The 18,319-nt window shown below is 39.0% G+C and overlaps 1 protein-coding gene across 1 annotated transcript; it reads left to right on the forward strand.

Moving 5' to 3' along the window:
* Positions 1-1,223: 1,223 nt before the first annotated feature.
* On the forward strand, positions 1,224-17,698 carry henmt1 (HEN methyltransferase 1). The gene is made up of 6 exons (XM_042058125.1): positions 1,224-1,402; positions 14,644-14,759; positions 14,870-15,004; positions 15,484-15,666; positions 15,829-16,009; positions 16,920-17,698. The coding sequence occupies exons 1-6, from the start codon at positions 1,319-1,321 to the stop codon at positions 17,364-17,366; spliced, it is 1,146 nt and encodes a 381-aa protein (XP_041914059.1). The 5' UTR covers positions 1,224-1,318; the 3' UTR covers positions 17,367-17,698.
* The last annotated feature ends 621 nt before the right edge of the window (positions 17,699-18,319 follow it).

Below are 18,319 nucleotides of genomic sequence, written 5' to 3' on the forward strand. Positions count from 1 at the left end.
AGCTCCCGATCAGCTGATGCCCCCTTGTGAGTTTGTGAAAGTGTGCTGTCTAACTGAGTTCAGATCAGGTCAGGTCAGATCAGCATGTAGGTGTCTATCTGAAAATGTGATACTTACTAGTCCTCTTTGCTAAACTCTGGATCAGGATGGTGGATCTCAGCATGGTGGATAGCCATCGCTGCATTTTCATCCTCCACTCTCTCCTTCACCTCACCCAGAGACATAACCAGTCTCCACACTCTGCATCTTGGAGATGTCCATCTCAAAGTGCTCCTTTTTCCTTCTGTCTGCCATCTCCTTCTTGAGGCGCTTAGCCTCATTTTCTTTGCTCTTCTCTTTGCTATTCTTGCTGGTGTCAACCCTCTCATTCCTGTGCTTCTTCTTTCCGACTGGTATGCAGCTGAGACGTTTGCTAAGCTTCCTTTTTTGTCACCTGTAAAGTATTTTATAATATGTGTTGCATCTTGTAAAGATATATCAAGTAATATATAAATCAAGTTTCAGTGTCCATTTCTGGTGATGTCTGGTGGGTGCCATCTAAAGGTAGACCATCACTGTCCTGTTCATTGAGGCCTGTCAACCTGTGAAAATAAAACCAACAAACAATCAGTGTTTTAAACCTGCAACAGAAATGAGGAAAATCCAGGTTTTACATTAAATGTTAGGGTTCCTGCTCCACTTGCTACAAAAACTTTAAATTTTCTTGTAGCCTACCCCACCATCAATATTAGGTTACTCTGGCATGGTTTATCATGCAAAAATATGAAGGGAAAAAATTATGAGATTTCTTGATATAAAATCTGACATAAGACAGGTGCAAATATTATTACATCATTTCCCAGATAACGGTCCTAAAAAAGTAAGATAGGCTATCACATGTAGATGGCATACAATGACCAAGAGAACTAGCCACTTTCTGTATAATTTCATGGAGTGCTGCCTACATTATTTTTGAGCATTTCTGAACTGTGAAACTCACAAATATATTTTGTGGTTGTGAACTTATTGCAATATGTAGGCCTACATGATTCAAATTCTGAAGTGAAAAAAAAGTTCAGGCTACACATATCCATCCATTGATAAGCAATATCCTCTGAATTTCTTTTGCAAAGTGCACCAGATTGATACATTTAAACGTTAAAATATCTATATAGTTTTTAATTATCTCAAAATTCTGACTTATTATCTCGAAATTCTGATAACATAGCTTACATTTTAGATTTTTGTGACCGATTTTTTCCCCACGTGGCGGAAACGGGCTTCCTTAGGGTTTTGGGCCAGGAGGACACCATCAACGAATGGCGAACAGGAACTGGCAATGTGTCCCTTATTTTCTCCTCCACTATTCATGCAACGGTATCAATTTGTGGTTGATTTCGTGCAAAAGTACGAACCAAAAAAGGTAAAATAAGAGCTTTGCTGTTTTGCATTTATTAACTAAGAACTTCGCTATTGCTAACCATACTAGCCACGAGGTACGTTTTCTACGAGGTAATGCATGTTTTTGACTTGTTAGGTTTAGTGTACGTTTTTCTGCACACAATTTATAGGCCTACAATGAGAACATCTCACGGCACCACCATGAAATGTTTGTTGCTGTTCATTGACCCCCGCGTTTCGACTATAGACGTGTGCTAGTGTCAGAAAGCTAGGGATGATTAGGGGCTGATTAGCCTAACGATACCGTCTAAATAGATTACTACTACTAGACTATTTAAAATACAGACAGTAGCCTACACAGGATTTTTGTACACAACTCTAGAAGTCATCAGTTGAAAAGCAGCCTAGCAGTATTTTTCTTTTCTTCTTTTTCCCTGTTCAGCACGAAAACAGGGACTGGGTCAAGTTCATGGTCAGGCATCCTTTTAGTAGGCTCAGAGCCCCTTATTAGACATTCTCTGGTAGGCTATTCGTAACGTTAGCGTTTTTAATTTTCAAGTACAGCATGTAGTAGACAACTTTTTGTCACTTCTGAATGCAGATGTTGTACTGTGTTTGAGGCGATGGCTGTTACAGTTGCACGGGAGTATGCATAGACAGTAAAAGAAAGTATGATTCCTTGACCAATATTAGGGATGCAAACGCCATTTTAACAGAGCCCGTCTACGGAGAGCCTTGGCACTTCCTATTAAGCCTCATTGTATCGACATTGGTTGCAGTTCCATTAGAATTCCACTAGGGGTGATCGTGGGCGAGTGCAGGTTGAATGGGGGTCTATGGAGCTAGATGGCTAAATTAGACATTTCTCTTAGAATGTCTATTAGACATTCTCTGATTTTAATAAACCCTTTGATAGTTCACCTGAGATCCGTACGGACGCCCCGAAGGGCCATATTGGATAGTGCAGCAGTTACTCAACTGCTTTTTCTCCTATCTAGAAGCTACTGTATTGCCATTCCTTTCTTTGAAGTTGGGGTAAATCGAGCCCGAGTCGGAGTTCCCACTCTACAAGAATCACCTCACCTCACCTTCTTACATAGTCACAGAATAAGAATATGTCAATTACTCACTTTTGACATGTCAGATAGAACCTTATAATTATAAGGGGACTAGTGGCGTACTTCTTCACAGTAGCCTAAAATTCGTCTCAAATTGTGAGAATCCAACAAGGACATCTGATTGGCTGCTGCCACATTAGCTACAAGTGCAAGTGTCAAAACAGTAGGCCTACTAGCGAAATAGCAAGCAAGGCCGGTAAACAAACACTCTAACAAGGCATTTACCGAATTAAATACCACTGGCAATGTCAGCACAAATATGTAACAATCACAATGTACAATACTTACAGGTATCTGACCGCACACAGAAGGAACGTTTAGAACTTTGATAAAGTCAGAAAATGCTTTTATTAACAACTCATGTTAAACACCATATTCACAATATTGTGTTATACTGAATATGGTCAATACTCTGAATATGAATGCCTGTGTAAACGTTTTGTGATGGATGAGGCAGTGAAGTCCCCTCTACTACCTGCACAACACACTCAAGCATGGAAACCCTTGCTTTTCTTGTTAGGAATATGGTGGACGTGATATCCTGACAGGCTTGAATTAGTGCAACCAGCACAAACACAATGATTAACCATTATGACTTTCCAAAAAATCTCTATCCACTCTCTTTCTAACCACTGCTCAGACTAGTAACTACACACTACACGGAATGACAGCAGAGCTCAAGTGCTTTACCTTCTCCTACGTAATATGACACGCTTGTGGGTGGGAGAGGCATAATTAGGAGCCTGCTTAATATGGGTACACTTTATTTTGAAGAACTGTCCGTAGGATTTGTAAAACATATTCATTTGTACATATACATTTTTTAAAAGACATTTTTAGACAAGACTATGTATAACTAAATAAAAACTACTTAATTGTAGGGTTTTAAGGTCAAAAGTAAGGCATTTATAAGGGGTGAAATTAAGGGGTTTTGTTTCGTAGTGAATGTCCTCCCCTTTTTTGCATCCCTGTTATGGCATCAGCACCATACGGCTTAGAAGCAATTTCATAAAATCTGATTTCTTTAGCCCAATTTTTAGATGCACTGGAGCTCCTCAGATGGCAGCACCACCTTCCCAAGATCCTTTTCAGAGGTGTCAACGACGCTTGACTAAATCCATAGAGAATGAATAAGATCTATGCGACGTGGCGGTAGCTGCTCAGTGATGGCTATTTATTTTGTACTTTAAATATTATTTGGCTATTTTGTATTTATAGTGGATGGAATCCACTATCTTGAAATCTCCTGGCTTCTTATTACAGTGCATGAAAATGCACTGTACTGTTCTTCCTAGTCATCTTCTTATTATTATATTCTAACGCAGTTAATGCAGCTTCAACCGTTTAACGTAGAAACTTCATTCAAACTATGTTACGTAGGTCTTACTTAGGACATGGGTGCTTTGTAACTTTTATACTTTTTAAACTATTAATTAAAAACTATTGACAATTTCCCCATAAACTTAACATGGGCCTTTATGACATCATAGCAATTAGAATCTTATGCCAGGTGGCCAGGCCACCTGGATCAACTGTCAGTTTCTCAGGCTTTAAGCATACAGTCTCATTCTCTTAAGACTATTCACCTATTTAACTGTTCAGTCATTCCAACTATATTAAACCTCATCTATCTAGCAAATAGTTTAACCTTTTAAGCTCTTCACCTATTTAACTGTTCAGTCATTCCAATTATATTAAACCTCATCTACCTAGTGCAGTCATTCCAACAAAATTAAACATCATCTACCTAGTTCAGTCATTCCAACTACATTAAACCTTATCTACCTAGTAAATAATTTAACCATTTAAACTATCCACCTATTTAACTGTCCAGTCATTCCAACTATATTAAATCTCATCTACCTCACAAATAATTTAACCATTTAAACTATCCACCTATTTAACTATTCAATCATTCCAATTATATTAAACCTCATCTACCTAGCAAATAATTTAACCATTTAAGCCATCCACCTATTTAACTATTGAATCATTCCAACTATATTAAACCTCATCATGTTGGTTGCCAATTAGCACATCATCTGTTTTAACAATATATTTCACACCATATGTTTTGCATTTTCATGCACTGGTAATTCCCTAGAATTGCGTTTTCTAGTTAAGTGTGCTTGCAAAGCAGCACACTTATTGTTAAGTGTGCTTGCAAAGCAGCACACTTATTGTTCTTCTTAAGTTTTATTATTATTATTTTTCCCGTCTCCCTAATTTTTTGTCAGCCCTAGCGCCTAGGCCCTTTGAGACAGAGACACCGTTCCAACTTTAAAACGTCCGGTCAGTACCGGTGTAAGTTGGTCGCGAAGATGACGTCAGGTGGGCGTGCCGTTCGTCCGCCATATTGGATTGAACAGAAAGCGAAACTAAATTTTCACAGGTCACAAATTTGGTCCGAACGCCACGAAACTTGACGTACATTATCCTTGGACCAAGCCTCACAAATGTTAGCGGAAGGATTTTTGATTTTCGAAAGCGTTTGCCCGTCACAGCCAAACGAAATCGGCGGCGAAGCTCCGAAACAGGAAGTCGTCCATATCTCAAGAACACTGTCACATATCGATACCAAATTTTGTATATGAACTGGGGACTCCAGTGTGAGGGTGCATAGGCAAAAAAAAAAAAAGAAATATTCCAAAAGTTTCCATCATTTGGCAAACCACCCACGGGTATTTGGTAACTCACACCATTCACCTTTTCACCATTCACCTTCTATCACAATGCCTTCCATGTATGCACAATGTCTCAGAGCAGACACAATGTCTCCAGGCAACCTTGCCCAATCATGAAATCCTTGCTCTGCCATGGGATAGTATGGACTTACGAACTGAAATAGCAAGGAGAACAGTAGCTATATATAGCTTACATAATAGAGTTGTTTTCACATTGACGGTATTCAAATAAATTTTTCATTATTGTTAAATATCATGATGGGAGAGTATTATTAAAAATGTTACAAGTATGCAAATGCATATGTTTACGGGCATTTAGGTTTTACTGTGTTGTTTTGTTGTAAAGACATGCAAGGCATTCTGGGCCGTAATGAACAGTGGTCGGCAGCACTCCATAGGCTACGTATTAATATGAATAGGTGTTTCTGTAAACCTAGGGATAATAAACAGCTATCTCTGTTACAAAAACGAGCTGGTAATCGCTCATTGAAGAGGGTACTATGATAAAAAGATTGTTTTCCTAAAAGCATGGAGTTGACGAAAGAATAAACAATCAATGTCACGTTAATGTTAAATAGCCTAGAACTATCTGAACGCTAGGTGGCAACGTTGTATTACATTTCACTAGTGTAGCCTACTTGAAATACGGTGTGAGATTCCCAAGTAAGGAAGGTGCAAATATTATGTAATTTATCATGGGGAAATTATTGGAAATGTTATTTCTTGTTTATTCTAATTGCAAACCACACACATCCATTCGGAATCACACGTACACATTTAATACTGAAAGACTATCATTTCGTTTATTTGATGTTGCCTTAGCAACACAGCCTTCAGAGCAAACATTCTAGAACAGGGCGTCAGAGAGACACGTTTTGAGTTTGTGGCCAAGAACCTAAAATATCGGTTTCCATGTGCTGGATGGTGTGCGTCCTTTATGAAAGTAAGTGTTTTATACAGTTAACGTTACAGACATAATGAGTCATGTTGTAGTGGTCAACATAAATGTGCCACTTCTGTTATTAGAATGCTAAGCGGAGAAGCATGCTAAGCAGAGATTTAGTATCATTAATTTCTTGTGTGGCTAGCTATAGGGAGGAGGAGATGTAGTGCTATGTTGCTAATTGGGATTTATGTTGTTTAGCGTAATGCCATGGTCATTTGATATGAGATGCTTGCACTCGTAACTTCGTCACGTGTAACTTTAGGACTGCTATTTTTTTTTTACTAACAGTAATTCACGAAGCACTTTAGCCCTAAAAGTAGCACCTACGTCTGTGACGGCTTAAAAGAAGTGGCAAGGACTCCTAACGCGATGTTTTGAAATGCCTCTACTATTGTCTACAGGAGCTTCCAATCGCGAGGGAACTTGCATTGTAGGCATAACTAAGGGATGCAATAACACCACCAACAACCAAAACTAGCCTACTCATTGTCAACATGTACATGAAATGTAACGTTTCATGTGGATCAAATTAAAATGTTTTCTTTGCAAACGTAAGCATAGGCATATGGTGACAGATTAATTTATTAATGCTGCTGTGTGAATCACGGTAAGCGCGAATGAAGTGGCCACTTCTTAATGGGACCCACTGTATGGAAGTGGGATAAGTAAAATAGAGATGTTTTAAATAAGATAAGGTTAATCAGAATTCTACTATATGCCCGCTTGACAACGGCAGAGATAGAACTGGCCTTTGGCCATAGCAACCATCCATTTAGAACGACTGGCCTTCATAGCAACCAAAGATCTGAGCTGTGTTGCAATGTGAGGCAAAGTATAGAAAGGTGATGAAACATACAGAGACAGGTCAAGAAATATAGTGCAATGTAGACAGTAGTATACAGTTGATTTACAGACGGTGGTTTAGAGTAATATGAAGTATTCCTTTATTCTGAGATAGGCTACATCAGTAGGCTCTCAAAACAACCCCAGGCTCACAAAACAATCCCAAACAGACATACGGTCTTTATAGAGCAAATCCATATAGATTATTTGTCAAATAAACCAGTAAAACATAATTTGTGGGATGGAATATATAACATTCACACTCATAGCTCATATTTTTTTAAAATAAATCAGTGAAAAAGTATCCTGACAAACAAGTAGCTTTTTAATGCCTTGGTCATATTTCATAATTTCAATTCCTCTGTAGGTTACCTGATAGCCCAGTTTGAGAGGCGCAAGACACGTGACATTATTTATTTTTGCAGCCAATCACCGCTGTCATTTTATTTTATTGATTTGATCTCAGTCATAGAAGCTAAATTCGAAGGCAGGCCAAAGGTAAAATCCAACGAATCACATTCAACCCGCAAGCCAATAGTTGAATAGCCCTCTCCTAGAGCTTTTGGGATATTGCCACTGCTCCAACACTGAAAGGCACCGTTACAATGCCTGGATCAAGCCAGGTTCAGCATAGCGTATGCCACTGTCTGCTCACGTTGCTGACCGGACCAGGGCAAGCACACTTTCGCAGTTCCCGCCGGAAATGCAGTCTAGTTCTTCTTAAGTTTTATTATTATTCCCGTCTCCCTAATTTTTTGTCAGCTGTAGCACCTAGGCCCTTTGAGACAGAGACACCGTTCCAACTTTAAAACGTCCGGTCAGTACCGGTGTAAGTTGGTCGCGAAGATGACGTCAGGTGGGCATGTCGTTCGTCCGCCATATTGGATTGAACAGAAAGCGAAACTAAATTTTCACAGGTCACAAATTTGGTCCGAACGCCACGAAACTTGACGTACATTATCCTTGGACCAAGCCTCACAAAAGTTACCGGAAGGATTTTTGATTTTCGAAAGCGTTTGCCCGTCACAGCCAAACGAAATCGGCGGCGAAGCCCCGAAACAGGAAGTCGTCCATATCTCAGGAACACTGTCACATATCGATACCAAATTTTGTGTTTGAACTCGGGACTCCAATGTGAGGGTGCATAAGCTAAAAAAAAAAAAAAGAAAACATTCCAAAAGTTTCCAGCATTTAGTAAACCACCCACCCGTATTTGGTAACTATCACCTTCCACATTTGCAGTTGTTCTGGTACATCTATCACAATGCCTTTCAAGTATGCACAATGTCTCTGAGCAGCCACAATGTCTCCGGGCAACCTTGCCCAATCATGAAATCCTTGCTCTGCCATGGGATAGTATGGACTTACGAACTGAAATAGCAAGGAGAACAGTAGCTATATATAGCTTACATAATAGAGTTGTTTTCACATTGACGGTATTCAAATTAAATTTTTCATTATTGTTAAATATCATGATGGGAGAGTATTATTAAAAATGTTACAGGTATGCAAATGCATATGTTTACGGGCATTTAGGTTTTACTGTGTTGTTTTGTTATAAAGACATGCAAGGCATTCTGGGCCGTAATGAACAGTGGTCGGCAGCACTCCATAGGCTACGTATTAATATGAATAGGTGTTTCTGTAAACCTAGGGACAATAAACAGCTATCTCTGTTACAAAAACGAGCTGGTAATCGCTCATTGAAGAGGGAACTATGATAAAAAGATTGTTTTCCTAAAAGCATGGAGTTGACGAAAGAATAAGCAAGCAATGTCACGTTAATGTTAAATAGCCTACATCTGAACGCTAGGTGGCAACGTTGTATTACATTTCACTAGTGTAGCCTACTTGAAATACGGTGTGAGCTTCACAAGTAAGGAAGGTGCAAATATTATGTAATTTATCATGGGAAATTATTGGAAATGTTATTTCTTGTTTATTCTAATTGCAAACCACACACATCCATTCGTAATCACACGTACACTTTTAATACCTTGAAAAGACTCTCATTTTGTTTATTTGATGTTGCCTAGCAACTGGAACAGACTTCAGGGCAAAGATTCTAGAACAGAGCTTCAGAGAGACACGTTTTGAGTTCGTGGCCAAGTACCTAAAATATCGGTTTCCATGTGTATGTGCTGGATGGTGTGCTTCCTTTATGAAAGTAAGTGTTTTCTAGAGTTACAGACATAATGAGTCATGTTGTAGTGGTCCACATAAATGTGCCCCTTCTGTTATTAGAATGCTAAGCGGAGATTTAACATCATTCATTTCTTGTGTGGCTAGAAGCTAGCTAGCTAGGTCATAGGGAGGAGATGTTGCTGTAACGTTATGGGATTTATGTTGCTTAGCATAATGCCATGGTCATTTGATATGAGATGCTTGTACTCGTAACTTCGTCACTCGTAACTTTAGGACTCCTATTTTTTTTTTTACTAAGAGTAATTCAGGAAGCATTTTAGCCCTAAAAGTAGCGCCTGAGTCTGTGACCGCTTAAGCGAGGACTCCTAATAAGACCGATTCACAAACAATGTTTTGTGGTGGCATTTCACGTCGCGATGTTTTGAAATGCGTCTAACAATCACGAGGGAACAATTTTGCATTGTAGGCGTAACTAAGGGATGCAGTAACACCACCAACAACAACCAAAACTAGCCTACTCATTGTTTACATGTACATTAAATGTAACGTTTCATTGTGAATCAAAAAAGATACAATAAGTAGAATAATGTATGTAGATGTAGCAGTAACATTATAATAGTAGAAATAATAATATAGATATATGCAGTGTATTAACAGAATATAATAAAACAGAATAAATATGGATATTCAATATGACAAATATATAACAGATATGTACATAACATACAGCTATGTGCAGTGTGGAAACAGCAGACGTCTGAAGAAGGGTGATTACCCGAAACGTCACGGAAAAATAAAAACAAGTGAGAGCAGAAAAACCTGGTTGAAGCAGACTTTTTCTCTTTTTTGTCCAGTGTGGAAACAGTGTCATTGTAGTGCAGAAACAACATTATAAGAGTAGTAAGAATATGTGCAGGATGAATAGTATAAAGATCAGTAGAATAACTATGTATAAATGTAATTTACAGTAGGCCTACTGTGTATGTACATTTGTAAATAAATAGAAAACTATGGGTGAGAGGGATAAATTAATTTTATTTAATCGTAAAAGTAAATTGCATTCAATTAAATTGCAATTAAAAATCTTTCCATTAGGCTTTAATGTCACGCAAAAAGTACAACCAAAGCTGAGCTTGATAAACTAGAACGTCTAAAGAACCAGAACTTGAGTGTAGTTTTTTGCTGGGTCCCAGGCCATGTTGGTCTGAGGGGAAATGAGAGAGCGGACAGTGCTGCTAAGCAAGCCCTCAATGAAGAAGTCACAGAATGTCAAATCCCTGCCCCGGACCTTAAACCTATACTGAACATTACATCTTACATCTCAGATAAGCGGCAATCTGAATGGGATTAATGTACCAACAACAAGCAAGGAATGTGAATTTTGGCACATTTTCATGATCCACTGGGTCGTTATGGGCCACACAAAATACGGTGTTGCTAAAATTACTCCTATTGTGGCTATTAGAGACATGCGTTCATGAGTATCCACATTCAATGAGTTAAGTAAAATACATTCACACACACACAAAAAACATCACTAATGTTGTGGACATTCCTTTATTCTGAGATACATCAATAGGCTCTCAAAACAATCCCAAACAGACATTATAAGGTCTTTATAGAGCAAATCCATACAAATAAACCAGTAAAACAGAATTAGGGGATGGAATATATAACATTCACACTCATAGCTCATATTTTTAAAATAAATCAGTGAAAAAGTATCCTGACAAACAAGCAGCATTTTAATGCCTTTAATGCTCATATTTCATAATTTCACATTTTTCTCTAGGTTACCTGATAGCCCACTTTGAGAGGTGCAAGACGCGTGACATTATTTATTTTTGCAGCCAATCACTGCTGTTGTTTTATTTTATTGATTTGATTTTAGTCATAGAAGCTAAATTCGAAGGCAGGTCACAGGTAAAATCCAACGAACCGCATTCACCCCGCAAGGCAATAGTTGAATAGAGCTTTTGAGGTATTGCCACTGCTCCAACACTGAAAGGCACTGTTCGAATGCTTGGATCAAGCCAGGTTCAGCATAGCGTATGTCACTGTCTGCTCACGTTGGTGACCGGACCAGGGCAAGCACACTTTCGCAGTTCCCGCCGGAAATGCAGTCTAGTTATTATTATAACCTTTTTTTCTTTTTACCTTTTCAAGAATTAATGCGACTCTAACCGCTTAACGTACAGAAATGTTGAAATAACCGTTCTGAAGGTCTGGAGTGGGGCACGAGAGTTATTATTTCAGATTTTTTGAAAAAGTTTATACTTTTTGAGAAATAGGGGATTAAAAATGTTAAAAAGCAAATTTTTCCCCCTTAGGTATGAGCTACACCAGGTGCGTAACTGAAGCGTTCCGTTCGCGACGCGTAAAATCCATTTTAGATGAATGGTCTATTTTTTTCGAACGTACGCCCCACTGTCACGTCTGGTGTAGCTACTTCCATTGATTATAATGGAAGCTAATTGTTGCAGCAGACGCAACGTGAACGGAACGCTTCAGTTACGCGCCTGGTGTAGCTCAGCCCTTAGGTATGAGCTACACCAGGCGCGTAACTGAAGCGTTCCATTCGCGACGCGTAAAATCCATTTTAGATGAATGGTCTATTTTTTTCGAACGTACGCCCCACTGTCACGTCTGGTGTAGCCACTTCCATTGATTATAATGAAAGCTAATTGTTGCAGCAGACGCAACGCGAACGGAGCGCTTCAGTTACGCGCCTGGTGTAGCTCAGCCCTTAGACTTCAAAGGCTGTGATGTCATAATGGCCTAAAGGCAGCTGCGCTTGTTAAGCTCCCAAAGTAGTTCCCGGGCTAATTAGAACACTGACACAGGTGTCACCTGTGAAATCAACTGTCTCAGCTTCTAATGCATACAATCTGGTGCTCCCTAAAACTACACATCCTGTTTAAGTGTTTCCCGTGTGTCAAAATAAAAGTCACAGCCATATCTCATGCTTTGCGCATTATATCTCCAGAACGGTTTGACGCATGTGCTTCAAATTTGGTACAAGTGTTTGTATGGACTCAAAGATGAAGTGAGTTGATGTTGGAGGTCAAAGGTCAAGTCAATGAACACTCTGAGTGCGATATCTCAAGAATGCCTTGACATACATGCCTGAAATTTGGTATGAGTATTTGTATGGATTCAAAGATGAAGTGAATTGATGTTGGAGGTCAAATGTCAAGGTGAAAAACACCTTGAGTGTTATATCTCAAGAACGCCTTGACACACAAGGTCTTTTGGTACGAGGGTTTGTATGAACTCAAAGATAAATGTTTTAATGAGATTTAATGTTTTTTTTTTTTCAAGGAATTTCCCCACCAACATTAAGCCAGCAGATTTCCATCCACTATTGTAATTCCTCTGGCATTACATTCTAGTTTATTTTGCTATTTATTATTTTTATTTTATTTTTGCTAGCCTATGATCTGACTACTTCATAAAGGCCCTATAGCCTATTTCACTTTTAGTAGTCTAGAACTTTTCATTTTGATATGCTCGCATTATGCTGAGCTATGCAGACTGAGCTGCATATCTTTTTTTTATTATTAATTATTATTATTACTTATTTGGTATGTGCCTTCTCCAATGTCGTATGTGCGCTCCTGTGTGTGTGTGTGTGTGTGTGTGTGTGTGTGCGTGCCTGTGTTTGTGTTTGTTGCTCTCCTTCTGCCTCTCCACCTATTCCTGCCTGCTATATACCACAACCTGTGATGATGCTCTGTGTGCATTTTTACTGCCAGATTATACGCATACTAGGGATGTAACAGTATGAAAATTTAACCTCACGGTTATAGTGACCAAAATTATCACGGTTTTCGGTATTATCACGGTATTTCTAAAAGTGTGTTCAATATGTTCAGAAAGCACTGATAGGCCTTCACAAGCTGAAATAGTTTCAAAAAGTGTCCTGTTCACCTTTTTCTTCATGTTTAATTGGCTATGTGCTTATAGCTTAACTTACTTTACCATAACTTGCAGTTTGCTATTTCTGTTATTTGGATCCAATGAGTGAGACCAAAGTAAGTGTTCGAAATAAAACTTTAGACTACTGTATTCTCTGACAACGTGAGTGGAATGGATTTAATGTGGACGCAAACATAAAAAGACGCAGAGTGGCTACATGATGCAGTGCACATTTTACGGTGAAAATGTTCCGCCTTTTAAAATCAGGTGTAGCCTAATCTGAATTGTAGTTAAAACCATTAATTAGACAACAGAATCAGTAGGGTACCAGTTTTATTTCATTGTACCAGGCCTACTGTATTTCAAAAACAGGCTTGGATGTAGCTGGGAAGGATTAAACACACGGTTTCCACACCGTGGTAATCAACCCTGATATTCATGATATTTGAAAAGAAAATGGTAATTGTTATTGTCAACATTTCTATCGCGGTTTACCATTATACCGGTAATCGTTACATCCCTAGCGCATACTTATTCAGTTTTTTTGGAATAATGAATTGTGCTAAAGGGCTACATGTTATTCATCTGAACATTAGGAGCTTGCCACCTCCTGCTTCTTGACTGCTTCTCACAAGAAGTCCAGAAAAGAATTATAACTCAATTAATATTCCCCACACTGGACTATGCTGATGTGATCTATGGTAACACCTTTGAAACAAATCTCTGTCCTCTTAATGTAGTATATAATAGTCTTTGTAGATTTGTGCTCAGATGTCCTTATAGAACCCATCACTGTCTAATGTATGAGTCTTGAACTGGCTTGCCCCCAAGTCCAGAAGGCAACTCCATTGGTCAACACTTATTTTCAAATGCATTCATTTCAATTTCCCTTCATATTTGAAAGAACTTTTAATCCCTTTTAGTTCTCAATACAGCCTACGGCACATGGACCATTTGTTTCTAGTTACACCTAGAATCAGCAATGAAATTGGTCGTCGTGCATATAAATTTAAAGCTCCATCAGATTGGAACAACCTTCCTTCCTCACTTAGGTCAATAACTTCTTTTCATATCTTCAGATCATATTTAACTATGCATTTTCTAACATCCTGCTCCTGTTTCTGATCTGCCTTACCTTTTTCTCTCTAGGACTCATTTTACTCATGCTTTCCTTTTGTCTACTGTACTGTATATGTGTGTATCTGTGCACAAATTTCGTGTGTATATGTATATGCGCGTGTATTTGTGTACAAATATGTACTGTATACCTTACTTGTGCATGCAAGCAAATGTATTCATATGGGTTTATAGTACTGTATGCATATGTGTACAATTCCACCTCTATTTTTTGCAGAGGGATTCTTTGATCGTACCCTGTTTGTGTAATACTGGCTGGTAGGGGTGTGGATGGGGCGGTAGTTTTGGGGAGCATTGTTGGAGTGTGTGTGTGTGTGTGTGTCCTTGTGTTTATGTGTTTGGAATTATGTTTAGTATTTACTCATTATGTTTGTACTGTTTGTCATTATTGTAAAGACCCCCTCGAAAATGAGATGGTACATCTCAAGGGGCTATCCTTGAAATAAAGAATAAAGAAAGAATATTACTGTAGGTTCTGGACCTTGGATGTGCAGAGTGCAGGCTTCTGGAGAAGTTGAAATACCATGGCAATGGAGTTGAGTTACTTGTCGGAGTGGACAAGGACAGCTCAGCCATGCGAACAAGAATGCAAGTTCTTTTCATTAATTGTTTTGTTAAGTTATGACATTTGAATCCATCAACTGTGTAGTTTGCAACCGCTGCAGTCTGGTTAATATCATATGCTATGCGATTAACAGGTACTCTTTTGCTCCTTTGTCGAGTGACTACCTGCAGCCCAGAACTGGACCTCTGGCAATCGAGCTTTACGAGGGCTCTGTGACCCAACCAGACCCCAGCACCTGTGGCTTCGATCTCGTCACCTGTATAGAACTGTGAGTGTTAACAGTGTGAAGTTAAGACTAAATCCTCATAAGGTAAGAAATGCATTGTCTGATTGTTATCAGTAAATGGATGTGGAAAACATGCCTTTATTGTCCACTGTTACAATATGTGAATCGAATGAATTGATTTCCAACGATTAAGAAAACAACATAATTGAGATATAATGATTATTTTGATAGTTTTTCAACAATCTTATACTTTTGCTGTACGCTGTAAACAAGTACATCCCATTGCTTTGCTGTGGTAACTTATGTATAATTTCTTTTGTTTTTACGTCTATTTTTAAATAGTTTTTCAGTTGAATTGGGATAAAAATTCTATTGAATCTATCATTATTTTTCCCAATTTAAAAATGCATTGTTTGTACAATTATTGAGTCATTGTGTTAAATCGTCTCAATATTTACCAAAAGAACCGTGATTATTATTTTTTCCCATAATCCAGCAGCACTTTCTCATCTTCATTTTAGCATCGAACACTTGCACCTAGAAGAAGTGGAGATGTTTTCAGAAGTGCTCTTTGGGTTCATGGCACCCAGTGCAGTGATCGTCAGCACTCCTAATGCTGACTACAACCCTCTGCTGCCTGGCCTGGTGGGCTTCAGACACCCTGACCACAAGTTTGAGTGGAGCAGAGAGCAGTTCCAGCTCTGGTATGCTTTTTTAACCCCTCTCCTCTGATTACATCCCCTTGCCTATGTATTGTGCATTCCACTGTATATTCGTTATCTGCTTTTAGATACACAATATTGTACATTTTCTTCTCTCTACCTGTTCTCTGAATTTCTCTCTCCTCTCCCTGTCTCCCTCTACAGGGCATTGAGGCAGTGTGAGGTCTTCGGCTACACGGTGAACTTCACAGGTGTTGGAGCACTAGCTGAGCCTCACACAGATGTTGGATTCTGCTCCCAGATTGCTGTGTTCAATCAAGATCCCTCGCCTCAGGATTCGGCTGTGCAATATCGCTCAAGAGAGGAGCCCACTGTCTACAGGCTGGTATGGATTGACGTGGTGCTTGAATTAGCATGTGTGCCGATACCATGTGGAGGACACTACAAGCTTAATGACTGTTAAACTGATATGGCTTTGCCTGGCTTATCTAGTGTTGTGGTCAATATGGCTGAATTGTGACAACTGTTAACTTAAAAATTCTGTATGGTTATAATTACATATCATACATAGCATTTTTGCCTGTTCCGATTCGTAAAAAAAAATCCCTATGAGCGAATGAATGGGGTTTTGATCATCATAATTTTTTTTTAAAATGGCCACCAATAGTTAAATAGCTAAATGTGTCTCCTAGCTAATGTGTCACAAGGCGAGCAGAAGCTATGATCACGCGGTTAAATAAAGTTGTCTAATACAGAAGGGTTTGGCTGTCAAAATCAGTTGGATAGTACAAATCAGATGTTTTAGGTACTATACTGTAGGCTGTAATGTAAGTTACATGAGAAGTCGGCTTTTCAGACAATGCTAGAATAGCTTGAAATAAGCCATCCAAGGCATTTCCAACCCAAATAATGCTACAAACTCGATCAAAGGACATCAAGGATTATAACAAAATGAATGAAACAGGTGTGGCATGGGATCTTTAACCATTGGTGTGATTGGAACATTGTAACCAACTGGTATCAACTACACTTTTATTCCATGTCTTCTTTAATATTGTCACCTATATCATCCCCTCAGCCACTGATTGTAGGACAGATATTCTTCCACACTACATCACAATGAAATCTAAGTTGAGATATACTTTGCATACCCTCCTCTGTTGTCGAGCTGCAAAAAATCATTTTATTTAAATGTTTTGATACCCTATAAAGCCCAATGAAATATTTAATTCTCTTCTACTTTCTCCTGTTTACTCCCTGTATCATCTCTCCCTTTTCCAATGTCTTTGATTCAGCTGTACTCTGTGGTTTACCCCAGCCTGAGCGATAACAACATCCTGCAGAAGACGCTGGTGAATGAAGTGCTGTGCAGGGCCGAGCTGGTCAAGCAATCGTGGCTGAGTGGGAAGTGGGTTGCCAAGACGGCACCGGAGCCGTACATGACTGGGAGTTCTGTGTGTGTGTCCCTACTGGATGTGTGGTCCTGTCCCAGAGTGAGGTCTCTGTGCGGCACTTTGCGGAGGTTCACGGAGGCCCTGGTGGGTGAATCGCGTGTGGTTCTGACCCCTGGCCGAGAGGCTGTCATCATACCAGTGGATGATGAGGAAGAAGAAGAGGAGGAGGAGGATGAAGACGGGCAAGGTACAGAGACAAGGTGGACAGCTTCCGTCACCACAGAAGACTGGGATGTGGAAATTCCACACAATTTAGACTCAAATTTGCATGGTGCAAAACATGGCTGAACGCACACATAAATTCACAAATACAAAGCTTAGTTGATGTTCATTCCAACCTGTTCTGGCTGTGATTTGAAATAGAATATACAGGACTTACAGGATCTCCACATTTTCTAATTTTACTTAACTGCTTAACGAGTCTGTAGCACTTTGAGGAGTCACACTTGTTCTTTACATTTGTTTACACATCATTTAGCTGTGAATATTGTGTTTTTTTTTTTTTTATTTACACCCAATTACACTTGAAGGAGTCTTCATTTGTTAATCATTTATGGTTTATTTTTATAGTGTGTATAAATATTTTCAGTTGCACAAATAAAACCCAAAAGCTTACAGTATAGAAGTGTATTTTATTTTTCTTCTCTAACTATATTCAGGAAAGCTACAGTGTCATATTATATAAATATTTCTATGCCACTGACATTCTATGGCACTGAATATAATCGAGATCTGGACGTCTGCTAGAGAAGGTCTGGGATGACCAGCACACCAAGGACTGCTTTAATTCAACTGAGTACATGGCCACAGCAATGACCAACAGGTCATTATCACTATAGTGTCAAAAATCACATGTTCACATTGATGCAAAAATCATGTAAACACAAATTCAGAACTATGCCACAGTGAAAGGTTACAGTATATTAGGCTTTTCACCATGTTAAGGATCAATATTATATTTTAGTCAAATAACACAAAAAAAACAATTCGTACTTAAACCATAGACTTTCTAATGAGGAGACACAGCACTCAAAAAATCCTCAATAGAATGTAACGGCAATATGGCAGTTGTCTACGCAAATCACACCCCTTCCGCGGCAAAATGTTGACGTGAATACATTGAGCCAATCATGTGCTGTGTTGTGAATACATTGAGCCAATAATGTGGTGTGTTGTGAAGACATCGTGCCAATCATGTGTTGTGATCTCACCACTGGAGCAAGATTGGTGTCGTGAAGCCT

Source organism: Alosa sapidissima, chromosome 12 (assembly GCF_018492685.1).
Source record: "Alosa sapidissima isolate fAloSap1 chromosome 12, fAloSap1.pri, whole genome shotgun sequence".
NCBI classification, from domain to species: Eukaryota; Metazoa; Chordata; class Actinopteri; order Clupeiformes; family Clupeidae; genus Alosa; species Alosa sapidissima.

Bases quoted from the DNA above. Each gene is read 5' to 3' on its own strand.
- henmt1 (XM_042058125.1), top strand. From the start codon at position 1,319: ATGTGTCCCTTATTTTCTCCTCCACTATTCATGCAACGGTATCAATTT. The intron at 1,403-14,643 runs GTAAAATAAGAG...ATATTACTGTAG, and splicing joins AAAAGTACGAACCAAAAAAG to GTTCTGGACCTTGGATGTGC. The intron at 15,667-15,828 runs GTATGCTTTTTT...CTCCCTCTACAG, and splicing joins AGAGAGCAGTTCCAGCTCTG to GGCATTGAGGCAGTGTGAGG.